Raw genomic sequence first — 13,740 nt, 5'->3', positions numbered from 1 at the left:
TTTTCTGAATTTACACACACATTACATACATGGGCACTTAGGATTAGAAGGGGTTTAAGCTAGGTGTGGTGAATGTCTGCCAAGCTGCCTGTCTCCCCGCTGATGAGCCTGGCTGTACTAACATTGGCTGTGCATTATCTCTACTGTTAAGGACACTCCCCTTGGATATAACTGTACATGCACCTATTGTCTTTCATTATTGTACTATGAGTTTCTGCTAATAAAAGCCACAATTATTGTTTGACCACATTGTCTTTGTCTACTTCATTAACTGGCACTTCATTAGGTTAGTTAAGTTAATAGTAACAAGTTAAAGTTTGATCCTGTTTTTATGTTTAAAGAATATTAAAAATGACCTTTGTTTAAGTAACTATTTGTCTTGGTGAATTTCTATTGCTGCTGAGTTTTGGGGTCTTCTGGGCCTATAACACTTTCCATAAGAAGTATTAAAAAGATGGTCTGATTTCTCAAAAATCAGAATGTTATCATCAAATATGGATAAAACTAGGGCAAAATGACCAAGGCAACCAAAAACAAAACCTCAAAATGGAACAGATCAGTCAGGAACATCGAGGACACTGCCTCAGATATAACCATCATCCTGAACAAAACAAAAATTTGTGCACTAATTTTTCGAGCATTGAATCAACGGTGAGACATGTTGGAAATTATATCAGAAATTTTATAAAAATCATGAAAGATTTAACGGAACAAATGATTCAAGTGGAGGGTGAGGCGGACAAAACAAAAGACAGGCTAAAGGCTCTAGAAGAGACAGCAAATACTGGGACATAAACAGAAAAAGATTGATGGACAAGATCGATCATTGGACTGAGAGGAAAAACCATGTTTCTTTGAAACATGGATCCCACAAATGCTGGGACAAAACAAGACAATGCAAAGTTGCAAATTAAAAGTGCTCACTAGATCTTCTGACCCAGAAGAACTAGTGAACAGAGACCACAACGAGTCCTGGTAAGAGAATTAAGTTACTGGGAGAAAGATGCAATCTTGGGAGCAGTATGCAAATATTCAAAAAATAACAATGGCCCATTCAGGGTGGACAATGCAAAGGACTTTAGCCCTGCTTTGGTCAAACAAAGAAAGGAATTTGAAGTAAAGAGACAAGTGTGATCCAAAAATTTGAAATATTCCAGTGATGTTCATGGTGGATGTCTCAGAAGGTAATCAACATATTTTCAAGAACAAATAATTTTTAAGAAAGCTGTGAAAAAACGGTGCCCCTGGAACCTGTCTTCATTGGAATATAAATTCAGTGTTTCGTAGTGAATGGGGCAGTTGGTAGAGGATGGTTTGCTGTTAGTAATATCCTTGTGGAGTTGTTGCAGGATGTCCATGTCTGAATTCCTCGTGAAGTGAACCATAAGGGCCGTACCATACATCAATTCTGCAGACGATGCAGACAGATCTTCTTTTGGAGCTGTTCGTACACCTAGTAGAACCCAAGTGGTTCATCGACCCAGTTGTGGCCGGTGAGTTGGGCCTTCAGTGAAGATTTAAGTTGTTGATGGAAATTTCCACCAGGCCGTTGGACTGTGGATGGTACACAGTAGTGTGGTGCGACTGGGTACCACAAAAACGAGCCAAGGAAGCCCATAATGCCGAAGTGAACTGTGGTCCACTGTCCGACGTTGTGTGTAGTCACTCCAAATCTAGCAATCCAATTTAAGATGAACACTCTAGCACATGCCTCAGTATCACTGACAGGTAATGGAATGTGTTTTTGCCTCTGGCCAGCCTATGAAGCGGTTTACTACCGTGAGAATATACCTCATGACCTGTGATACTGGTAATAGTCCAACCAGAACCACATGCAAATGCTCAAATCTTTTGCATATTGTCAGGAAAGACTGTATGGGTGCCTTGATGTGGTGTTGAATTTTTGCAGATTGGCAGGATATACACGTTTGAGCCCATTACGTGATGTCTTTTATCAGCCTATGCCACGTACTTTTTTGACATTATTTTGACTGAAGTCCTGATGGATGGATGTGATAGATTGTGAACGTTATCAAAAAGATTCCGTCTCCAAGATAATGGGACCAATGAGCAAGGATAGCCTAACAATAAAGGAGTTCTGGACTACCTTGTTGTGGTGTCACCTGTTGAATGTCGAGTCCAGTAATAGCTATACTGTATGCCTGTATATCCGGATCCACGGATTGTGCTGCAGCCAGTTCAGCAAAGTTGACTCCACCTTGAATATGGCACACACTTGATCTAGAGAGCACATCTGCGACTAAATTGTCCTTTCCCGAAATATGGCCTATGTCTGTAGTAAACTCCGAAATGTAGGACAAATGTCGTTGTTGTCTTGCTGACCAAGGATCTGTGACTTTGCTAAAGGCAAAAATGAGCGGTTTATAGTCTGTGAATATGGTGAAATGTCAACCTTCCAAGATATAACGAAAGTGCCTTATAGTCAGATAAAGTGCTAATAGTTCTCGATCAAAGGCACTGTACTTCATTTCCGCTGGTCTTAGATGATAGTAAAGAATGCAAGGGGCTGATAATGGCCATTGTTGATATTTTTCCAGAATTGCACCTACAGCTGTATCCGAGGCATCTGTGCTAAGTGTCAAAGCAGCTTCAGGATTTGGATGCACAAGCATTGCTGCTTTGGCTAATGCCTCTGCCGGACATAAATGCGGCCTCTGCCTCTGCGGTCCAGGTAATGTTTTTGTTTGGAGCAGAGATGATGTCAAACAGGGGTCACAGGATGTCAGCAATCCTGGGAATAAATCTGTGATAAAAATTTATCATTCCCAAAAACTTCTGTAGCCCTTTGACGGTGACAAGTCTGGAGAATGTACGGATGTTGTCATCCTTGCCTGATAACAGAGATATGCCATCTGCTGTAATTTTATGCCCTAAGAATTCTATGGTTGACTTGCCAAATTGACACTTGTCAAGGTTAATTGTCAGATCAAAATCTTGGAGCCATTGGAAAAGGCAATGCAAATGCAGGCGGTGATCTTGCTCATTTTGACTTGCTACAAGGATGTTGTCCAAGTAAATATACGCAAAGGCTAAATCTCTGCCTAGAGCATGCATAAGCCGCTGAAAAGTTTGTGTGGCATTCTTTAAGGCAAATGACATTCTGAGGAATTAAAAAAGATCAAACGGCATAATAATTGCTGTCTTGGGAATATCATTCTCATGAATCGGTATCTGATGATATCTCTTAACCAAATCAATCTTTGAAAATATGCAGAAATGATGCAGATGGGGGTATGGGTGGAATGTGTAGTGACATCATTAAGCCTACTGTAGTCGCCGCAGGGTCTCCATCCGCCTGTCTTCTTGGGTAACATATGCAATGGTGAGACCCAAGGGCTGTTTGAGCATTAGATGATACCCAATTCTTCCATTGCTTTAAATTCTGCCTTTGCTTGCCGCAATTTATCAGGCGCCAGAAGATGAGCCCTGGCATGGACCGGTGGGCCTGATGCGTCTATGTAATGAGGCACACCATAAGCTGTTCTTGAGGCATTGAAGTTAGGGGTGAGAATATAGGGAAATTCACTGAGTAGAGCAATATGAGTCTTTGTGTAACATATGAACTCCGAGCTGTGAAACTCTCCCCTTGATGCATGCCAGTGGATATGTCTGAAAGGTGGTGGTGTGAACTTATTTTCTGGGTTTTACTTCTACCAATAAATTGTGGGAACATTAAAAAATCTGCACCCAAAATGGATTGAGCGACAGAAGCGAGGACTCAATTCCAATGGAACGTGGTTCCACCTATTCTGATTGTGACTCGTCTAGTGCCGAAACTTGGAATGGCCGTTCCATTTGCCACTCGCAAGGTCAAGTGGCATTTTTTACACATCCTTTCAAAATAGGTCGGTGGGAGCATACTAAGTTCAGCACCTGTGTAAGGAATTTACATTTACCCGCTTTGTCCTGAAGGTACAATAGGCCTGTATGTATGCCAGCTGCCAAGGCCACTACTGGCAGCTGGCTCTCTTTTTTCCCCCGACTTCTTTTTGTAGTAGGTACATGGCTGGACGCACTTATGGGCAATTTTTCCCCAGCAGCGAGGGTAAAAACACCACTCTCGATGTACATCAGCACGTTCCTCTTTCTTGGATTGGACTCCAGATACAGGAGGCTGGTAGGATGCGGGAGATGCTTCTGCTGCAAAAACAGGATGTATTCGGGCAGATTCTTGTGTAGGAGTACGATAGAGCCTGTCAGCCTCTCGACCCATGCCATGGGGATGGCAGAAATCCATGTAACCATTGGGTATGGCCACGTGAGCTGGAAGTTTTGACAGAAATAAGGTTTTGAAAAGCAGACAATGCGAATGACCATCTGACAATGCCAGCATCTCATTCGTCAGGTCTGATGGATTCTTGTCATCTAGGCCTTCAATATTCAAAAGACGCATGCCATGCTTATGCCTAGTAAGTTCCAGTGTGTCAAGAAGAAACTGGCGGAACTTGGTGTACTGGCCTTCTGCCAGAGGATGAGCAATAAATTTGCTTACTCAGGATGCAGTGGCCATATCCAGTGTACTCATGACATGCCAAAAATTTGTGTCTTTTGCCATTATACCCTGAAGATGAAACTGTGTTTCACCTCAAAGAAACCAAATTCGGGACTGATGTGTCTAGTAAGGAGGCAAATGAAGCCCAACTGCATTAACTGTCATGGCAGCGGCGACAGTTGTTGCTACCATTGAAATTTCCTCCTTTTCCATAATGATTCAAATTTGTAGCAGCTACTATGGCAAATGCTACTAAATATAGACAAACACACAGAGAGGTGGTCAACTCAAGAATGGTTTATTGCAGACATACACAGACCTTTTATTCCCTGACTGTTAATTAACTCATTAGTGAACAGCTGCTGGTCCACAGGACCAGCAGGTTAAAGCTATGAGCCATTAGCACCCCGTGCCTTTAGGCATGGGCTTCATCTGGCCACTCGCTGTACTTTGGTACGCAGCACTGCTAGCCCGTGATATGTCAGGTAAGTCTGTGAACTGATGGTGGTGGTTTGCAGTACCGCACTGTGCGCCTGCTACATCTAGGTAATTTTATAGAAATAAGCAGTAAATTGAATAAATATCAAATGTCATTGATAAAAATAGCACTAGCTGTAACAAAAAAATATATCATGATCACTTGGAAGACCAACTCCCCTTTTCTTATAACACAATGGACTGCGGAAATGAACAACTGTGTACTTATGGAAAAACAAAAATCACATATATAACTTAATAAATAAATATGACACATTTGTGACTATCTGGCAGCCATACCTGGACCACATAGGGGCCCAGATACGGTACAAAAAAGGAAAAGGACTATAAATGCAACTATTATATATATTTAAAAGTGGTTTCCCCAATTGTATTCTATATATTCAAAAGATATGTAAGTTCTGACAGTGTGCATATGTATGGATGGATTCCTATGTATGGAAGGAGGGAGGGCTGCTTCGTTTTTGTTTGTAAGAAAAAGTTGAATAGATTGTGAAACTGAAAATTTTATTCTGTATATTTTTGAAAAAAATAACTTGAATAAAACCTAATTGCATGAGATGGCCCAAAAGTTGGTTTTTCATAGGATGAAAAACATCAAATAATTAATTACCTGTAGTATGGTTACAAATCCACGAATATTTGAAGTTGCATTTCCTTATTTCTGGAGATTGTTCCACGAATAATACAGAGTTTTCTTTTAGTTTAATATTGAATTTAAGATCTTGAAAATAAATGAAAAACAATGGTTACCCAATCAGCTTTTATTAATCATGCAAAATCTATATAAAAATCTTTGAATGCTCTATGTTCTAAACACTGAAAATATTCAAGTAAAAAATGGAACATAAAGTTTTAGAGTTGTTCTTCCACATTTGTAAACTATGTTTACTGTTCATTCCATTAAGGAGAATTAGCAACACAGATTCTTAAGACTAACATGGATATTGTGAATTCTATCACAAGCAGAATATTTTAAGAGTGCTACATTGCATTGAATTGGAGCCATATGCAATGATACTTACCAGACTTTGGATTTATTTCAACGTTTGTTAGGTCACAAGATTTGTTACATATTCCATTTGTTTTATTCAAGAGAATATAGTTATTACATTCATCTGATAATGTTATAATCTTCATATTTTTATCGGCTTGAAGCTTGACAAGTTTATTCAAAATTTCCACTGAGGCATTGTCATTGATATTGTATGATATTTTCAAAATGATATTTCCATCTGTCGCGTTGGCAGTACAAGAAATATAAGTAGACCCTGAAAGGAAAAATACATTGTTTCTTTGCAATACATGGTCATAATACATCACATATTGGTCAGTAAAGTAGTATTACCATGTATAAAATATTCCTGAAAAGACCAATTCCTTTTTCTTTGCTAAAGTCATCTTTTATCATGAGCCAATTATGGATTCCTAAAATTAATTCAAGATAATGGCACAATACTGAAAGCTTCTTGCTTTAATAAAATCAGAATCTCTAGTTACTAGTGCCTTCATCACTTTAAAAATTATATTATTTTTTAAAAAAGGTTGAATTATTTTGAGACTATAGTCTTGTGGACTCCAATGACCCGCATCTCCATTTCTTGCTGCCTTGGAAAAGCAGCCAGTTTATTAAAAGACTCATCCAATCCTGTCCCCACGCTTTTTTTCCCTCCTCCCATCACGAAGGACATTGACAAGTGTGAGATTATAGACACCAGATTCAAGGATATTTTATTTTCTGATATTATCAGGCTCCTGAATGAACCTCACACTAGTAAAAAAAAAATTCCTTTTGCTCTGTTCTAACTAATCCCTTTCTATAACTTTCCATTTTGTACTATATTTTTACTACTACATTTTGAATGGATTGACCTGTTGAATTGTTCGTGAAACAAAATTTCTCAATGCACCTTGGTACTTGTGCTAATTAACTTGATCTTGATAAACTTGAACATTACTCCTGACAAATTGGCTACACTGTCTTCATGTACACACCAAAGCAGAGGATTTGGAGAGGCCCTTATAGATATGGGAATTCTGAACCCAAGTATCAATTCTGTGCTTGACTCTTAGTAATTGCAATCTCACGCTATGGGAGGCTGTTTTGCTGATGCTATTGATTCAGCTGCAATTGCAATTTGCCTTGGAAATCTTATTGAGGAGTAGGCAGGAATGTGGAGCTGAAGTTGCAATTACATTGACCATAATCATAATAAATGGCAAAACAGATGCTAGAAGCCTTTACCTGTATGTAATTCATGTACTCACATGTATGTTCATATGTTACAATGAATATGGCTATCGAGATGCCAGAATTATTGAAACCTTGTTAAAACATCTAAATTATTTGAAATTTAGTAACTCAAATTTAAAATTCACATTTGTCCATGGTGAGATTCAAACTCGTGTCTTTGTAAAAACTGTCCAGAGATCAATGATAATCAGCCACAACTCGACCATATCCACACTGATTTATGATGCAGATAAATGCCATGATTTCCTGTACAAAGCTTTGCCTATTGTTAATGGTTGCCAATTCCAAATCTGACATTTGAAATTATATTTTCTTGAAAAGTTTTATGTAGCTGTATTCCACTTGAGAAGATTACTTATAATTTATGAAATAATTATCAGATATTTTGGAAAATAAGACACCAATATTTGCAAAATGTCTGTGTGAATATTTGACAAACTCTCTGAGGACCTCATCTCTTAGTAATTTCCAGCATTATTATTATAAACTTTACGATATGTAGTTTATTCCCTTGAGTTTCTCTAGTTTTTCTTTTTTCTCTTTTTCGTTTTGAGGGTTTGGTGAGGTAAGAGGAGTGGTGGGGGTGGGGGTGTGCACGCCACATATGTAATTTTTGAAGTATTTTATTGAATGAAATGTATTTACTGTTGTGGTTTAAAAATTGTTAAATAAAGATTTTTTTTACATAAACATTTTATGTTAACTTTATTTTTTTTCATAAATTTGTTTCAGTAATAAAAACAATTTCCTGCCAGTTCATAATAATAAGAAAAAGCCAGTTGTGATTATTGAGAACATAATCAACTAAAAACTGTAAAGGTCATGAGAAGAGCCCAAAATAATTTCAAATTTAACTTATCAATGTTTACATTATTTTTAAAAAGTTTTCTTACCACAAGACGATGTACTAGCTGGAATTGAAAACAGATTACATTGTTTTACAAAAGTGAATATTCAAACTTAAATGCATCTTACACTTTTTCAGTTAAAATACAAATACATATACTCTAATTCTTGTCATTTCGACCAAATTAAAAAATATCGTAACTGCAATGAGTACAATTAAACATAAAATGAACTCAAAGGTGGGATATTTTCAAAAATCTGGAATTCTCTAACATACCACAGGCAAAAATTAGACTGGATCTGCTCAAATCAATGCCATACAATGGGGGATGACCCCAGGTGACAGAATGCATTACAATTACAATGTCAGCAATTCTAAAGAGCAATGGAATCATTCACCTTATTTCTTACCTTCTGCTCATCTGGATCTCCAGACAATGTTAGATTTTATATTTCAATACAACTTTCAGTGTTATTTCTCTAGCCAAACAATTAGTTATCCTTAGCTATCAGTGTAAATGTTGTTCATTTCATCCTTAAAAAAATCAATCACCCTCTGGTTTAAACTTCAGGTAGCCATGCAAAGTGTGAGGAAAAGATCATCAGAATTCAATGCTCATGTCCTTTTAGATTAACATTTCTTTCAATAACCTCAACCTAATGTCTTAACTCTGACCTTTTCTATCAGTCCTGAAATTTTCAAAATGTCTATCTGTTTTCATGAGCAAGCTCATGTGACAACAATAACATCTTCTACATCAGGCAATTGGCAAACAATTGTGCAAATGCAAAGTGACATTTTTAAGAACATACTTTGAACTATTGTGGTGGGAGTAAATTCAGCAGGTGTTGTTGAATAAATTTTGCCTGCAGAAAGAAAAAAGTAATTAAGTAAAAATGCACATATCTGGAAGGAAATACATTTCATACCAGCTTCCATTCAGCAGAATAAAGTGGAGCCTTCAAACATAGGTTGCTTAACTATAAAAATCGTAGCTTGGTAGTCAAGGAAGGGAGCATTTTGTATTCAAACCAGAATTAAATTTTAAAGATTTGCTGACAAATTAACATTGGAGTCTTAAAAAAAATTATATATCTGAATAAGAATCAGATTTCAATCATCCAATGATAATCTCCGATTTTGTCCGTCAGATTGTGACCATCTCCAATGACAACAATAGGATTACTCTACACCAGAAGAAGCATGCACCTCAGCTTCCTCGTTTCCTGGATCTTGATTAAATCTCTGGATAATATTAGATTTTTCTAATGTTAGACTGTGGCTTCATCAGTTTCCAAAAGAAGTGCCTATTCCTAACTATCAGCAGAACTGTGATTCACTTCACCCTCACAATCCAAAACCAAGAGGTGATCATGTAAATTGTTGATGTTCATTGGTATTGACTGATTGAAAACACTGTTCATTATATTTCAGTGGTGACCAAATGTAACTTATTCAAGTTTCCTGATGACACTATATTGAGTGGGAAAGAATCCGCAGAGAAATATAGGTCAGTCAAGTGAGTGTGCAAAGGTCTGACAGATGGAGTAGAATATACGTAAATATGAGGTCATCCACTTGGGAATTAAAAATAGGTCAGTCGATTATTCAAATAGTAAGATTCTGCATGCTGTTGGATTGGATTTCAAGTATGTTGGAGCAATAGCCCCTCTACAGACCATTAGCTTTTTGTGGAGGTTCCCTTGGTGACTGTTTGCCTGATGACCCACCAATAATTTTTTAGTGTGCCATTGATCTAGATTAATGATTTGCTGGACTTAAATATGAACAAAAACAGATTTTGGATATATAATCTGAGTATAAATGAAGGGCAAAGGTTCAACAAAGATATGAAGTTCCTGAAACAAAGAGAAGTTTGTTATGATATGATAATGTGTAGGAAAAATGCTGTTTACAAACTAATGATTGGATTAAATTAAATGTTTTTTAATCCTTGAAGAAGATCCATATTTTTAGAAACCATGATTTTTTTTTAAATCAGTAGATAGAGGATTTGCATTTAATTGCACAAAAAAAAAATACACCCCAGGATCAGCATAAACTTCTACATATCATTTTGATATATCATCATTCCAGAACTTTAAGAAGTATGGGCAAAATTATACCAATATTGTATTTTTTGATAACTGATCAGTCAGCCTTAATGTCTTTGTAATAATAAATCCACTGAAAGAAAAAAAATATAATCATGAAAAATTATTGTTTTGCATGGTAAGGAAATAACACTGCCCCTCTCTATCTCAATCAGTAAATATAAATTTCCTCCAAATACTGGAAGGTCCAAAACTACTAAGAAATATGATATTTCATTTCCTATGCATACCCTTCAAACCTCTCAACTTGGTAATCTATTTAAATCTAAGATGTAGTTAGGATCCCATTTTCAATTACTTACCAAAAGGAGCCAGTCCACAGCTAAACATTTCCTTTCCTGCTTCAAATAATTTTTTGCTGAAATCTTCTTTCATCACTATGTATTATTTTACTTGTCAATTCCTGTTCTTTACTAGCTAGCTACCCATTTTATAACCTGAACATATTTAAGGATCTTTAATTCTGTCATATACTAACAGGTGTAAAGGTTAAAAGCTTGTGTTTTTGATTCTTAATTAATTTTGTGTCTGTCTCTTTAAGAGAACTATTGTTTGTAGTGTTACCATAGTGACTATGATGTAATGGCTTGCTCTCATTCTACAAGATGTGAAGGAAGCGTGAGCATGAAAAATTTTTCTTTAAACTTTGTTTCTCTATATATCTTTGGATTTTATAGCAGTCTTTGGCTATTGCTTTTGTTATGACAACTTTTAAGTAATTAGAGTCTAAAGGACTATCTTTATACAGTAAATGCTTTGTTTTTCACCATTATGAAAGTTTTGTTGTGAAGCTATGCAAAATGTTTATCTGTTCTATCAACAAATTAAAACTACATAAAATAACAGCCACAGAGTGTGATTTATTAGATTAAAGAGATCTAAATGTGGGATATCGCAGCTCACACTTTGAAATTAGGATATATTAGAATAAGGAAAGTGTCGTCTACAACAGGAACTTGGTCTCTTTGCCCATCTGGTCAGTGCTTAGTGAATTCCTAGTTTAACCAAATCAGCTGCTTCTTATTCGCTCAGCACACCTTATAACCACAATCTCCTGTTTCTCAACTACATGCTATGCCTACTCTAATTCTATTGCCTTATCATTTGTGGCTGCGACTTCAATTTATGAAGCTCAAAACTCTTCATTTTTTTCCCTTAATCCCTCTGCCTTTGCCCTTTCTCGGTTTCTTCTAAGCTAATCTGGTGACCATAATTTTGGTCACCTGTCTGAACACCCCATTAATGTCTCCATCTTTTTTTGTTAGCACCTGTGAAAATGCTTTGAGATGTTTAACTGTTCATATTGCAAATTTTAAAAAGTGCGTGTTCTTGATGTGGTTGTTCAGGTGGTGCCAGTCAGTTGCTGTGCTATTGGTTCTGTGGGAGAAGTCCCCATTTCCATGACCAAGTAAGAGAGTAGAGCATGCCTGTTGCATTTTCTGTGAATTGAGAAGTCACTGTTGATGAGTTGGTGTCAGAATTGGTGAATGATATGTCATCTGTTGGAAGAGCCAAAAAATAATGAGTGGTCTGAATAAATGCATCACTCACACAAAAATACACATTCACACTCACAATTTTATGACATGATGATAAGGTACACATAGAAATGGTTACCTGGAAATAAATGGGTCCTGATATCTATTGAGAGCTACTAATGTGGTGAGACATGAAAATATCCTAAACACTTGTACGACTTCTATTTCATAGCCAAATTTATTTTATTGAATATAATACCTTCTATCTTCAAGAAATCCACATCATATTTTCTATCTTTCATGCCCCAATTTACCTCATCTTAGATAAAGTTTGTTTCAAAACAAAAATTAAAAGATCATCTTTACATGTCTCAATATTTAAAAAAAAACAACTCTGGAGTATGTGTTCATCAAACCTAAGGCTCTCTCCTACTTCTTTGGTAAGTTCAACAGCTAAATCTGCATTTTCCAAATAACAACCACTTAGATATCTTCTTGCAGTAACCAGTTGAAATCCACTTTCTGAAAACTTAATTTTCTACCAGCATGGTTTGTAAGTTGGAAAATGACCATTCAAACTACTTCCATATTTTCTAGTGTGCAGAATTTCTGTATGTAAAGGATCTTAAAAAGTAATTGCTATCAAATGTTGATAAGCATAGTAAATATGCTGGCAGGCATGTGAAAGACTCAATGATGTATTTACATGGGATTTTTAGCCCTGATAATTTACTTGTTCTTTGTTCGCATAATTGGCATCAAGGTACATCTGGAAGAATAAATGGAGCCAAAAATGATTAGTCTCCAAAATAAGATGCTCTGTGTAACAATATCCACAAGCAAAAGGAGAAATATCTTGCTTTGAACAATCTTCTTCATTCTCTCTTTATTGTTGCACACTGGCACTGGCTCTAGTCAAATGTGGTTATATTTATGAATATGCATGATCCTGTGCAATTTGTAAATTGTACACCCTTCTTCACATAGCAACAACATAAAATAGTTGAAGATACCTTAATAAAACATATGGTGCACTGACTGGATGAAAAACAATTGCAATGGGTCTCCATTTAATTTCTCCTCAGTCTTATGTTTTGGAAATTGATGTGAGCAATAATGCTATTGTCAATGGAAGTGAACTACCTATAAAGTGCCATAAGGATGTACATTTATTCAGTAGGATTGTGCTGGATGACAGAAAGTGAAGAGGTGGAAGGACAGGCTTTGCATCTCATGCGTTTATGTGGGAAGGAAGCCTAAGAAATTGGGTGGGTTCTGCTGGAAATGATAGTGAATAAGAGCAATGCAGAAGTAATGGTCTTGATGCTGAAAGGAATATGGAAACATATGTCTGATAGTGGCATCTCATTGGACGTTTTGAAAATTACAGAGGAAAATCAAGGGAATGAGAGGGCAAGTGGGTGTATGGTAAAGGCAATAGAAATTTCATGGGGGGGGGGGAGGACAGAGATATGCAGTCAAATATCATAGAATAGATACTTTGGCCCAACTTATCCAATCTACCAAGTTGGCATTATGTGTGAACACCATTTGATCCACATCCTTCAAAGCACTTCTATCCATTTATCTGTCCAAATGATCAGCACAATTGAACCCAAGGAAGAGAAGAAGTACATTTTAGATAGATGAGGGAATGTGTCTGTTACATATGGATTGCTGTGGCTTCACTTTTCATTTCAACAAAGTGAGAGCATGTTAAAAGAGAAATTGTTCAATGTGTGAAAAGATCATCCAAGTAATGATGGGTTGTGGTGGAGGGAGCTGCTCATTTCTCTCCACAAGCCCTCTGGCTGTTCAAGTGTAAAACAAATGCACAGAGGAACTGGATGTTCTTCATAGGCTCTTTGCCATCAGTTTATTAACCCAATCTTTGCTATCAGTATATTCAGCCCACTCTCTTTGCCATCAGCATACCCAACTCAATCTTTGCTATTAGTCACCTAGCCCAAACTTTGCTATCAGTACACGCAGCCCACTCTCTTGCCATCAGTATACCCAACCCAATCTTTGCCATC

General features: G+C 36.8%; 1 protein-coding gene across 36 annotated transcripts in view; it reads right to left on the bottom strand.

The window, feature by feature from the left end:
• The window catches only part of ptprc (protein tyrosine phosphatase receptor type C), a 287,098-nt gene that overhangs the window by 87,128 nt on the left and 186,230 nt on the right, over window positions 1–13,740 (bottom strand). For 30 of the 36 annotated variants that reach the window (XR_011357642.1, XM_069937885.1, XM_069937884.1 and 27 more), the window contains 5 exons: window positions 11,654–11,725; window positions 8,925–8,978; window positions 8,159–8,176; window positions 6,037–6,282; window positions 5,625–5,735 (listed from right to left, as the gene is read on the bottom strand). Coding sequence is in view for 35 of the 36 variants with exons in the window: in XM_069937885.1 (XP_069793986.1) it covers window positions 5,625–5,735; window positions 6,037–6,282; window positions 8,159–8,176; window positions 8,925–8,978; window positions 11,654–11,725 (501 nt within the window). In the remaining variant the exon portion in view is untranslated. The remainder of the gene's footprint in view (window positions 1–5,624; window positions 5,736–6,036; window positions 6,283–8,158; window positions 8,177–8,924; window positions 8,979–11,653; window positions 11,726–13,740) is intronic. The other 6 variants (XM_069937898.1, XM_069937899.1, XM_069937908.1 and 3 more) reach the window with 1 other exon arrangement.

This window comes from Narcine bancroftii, chromosome 5 (genome assembly GCF_036971445.1).
Source record: "Narcine bancroftii isolate sNarBan1 chromosome 5, sNarBan1.hap1, whole genome shotgun sequence".
Classification (NCBI taxonomy): domain Eukaryota; kingdom Metazoa; phylum Chordata; class Chondrichthyes; order Torpediniformes; family Narcinidae; genus Narcine; species Narcine bancroftii.
This window is presented reverse-complemented; position numbering and strand designations above follow the sequence as displayed.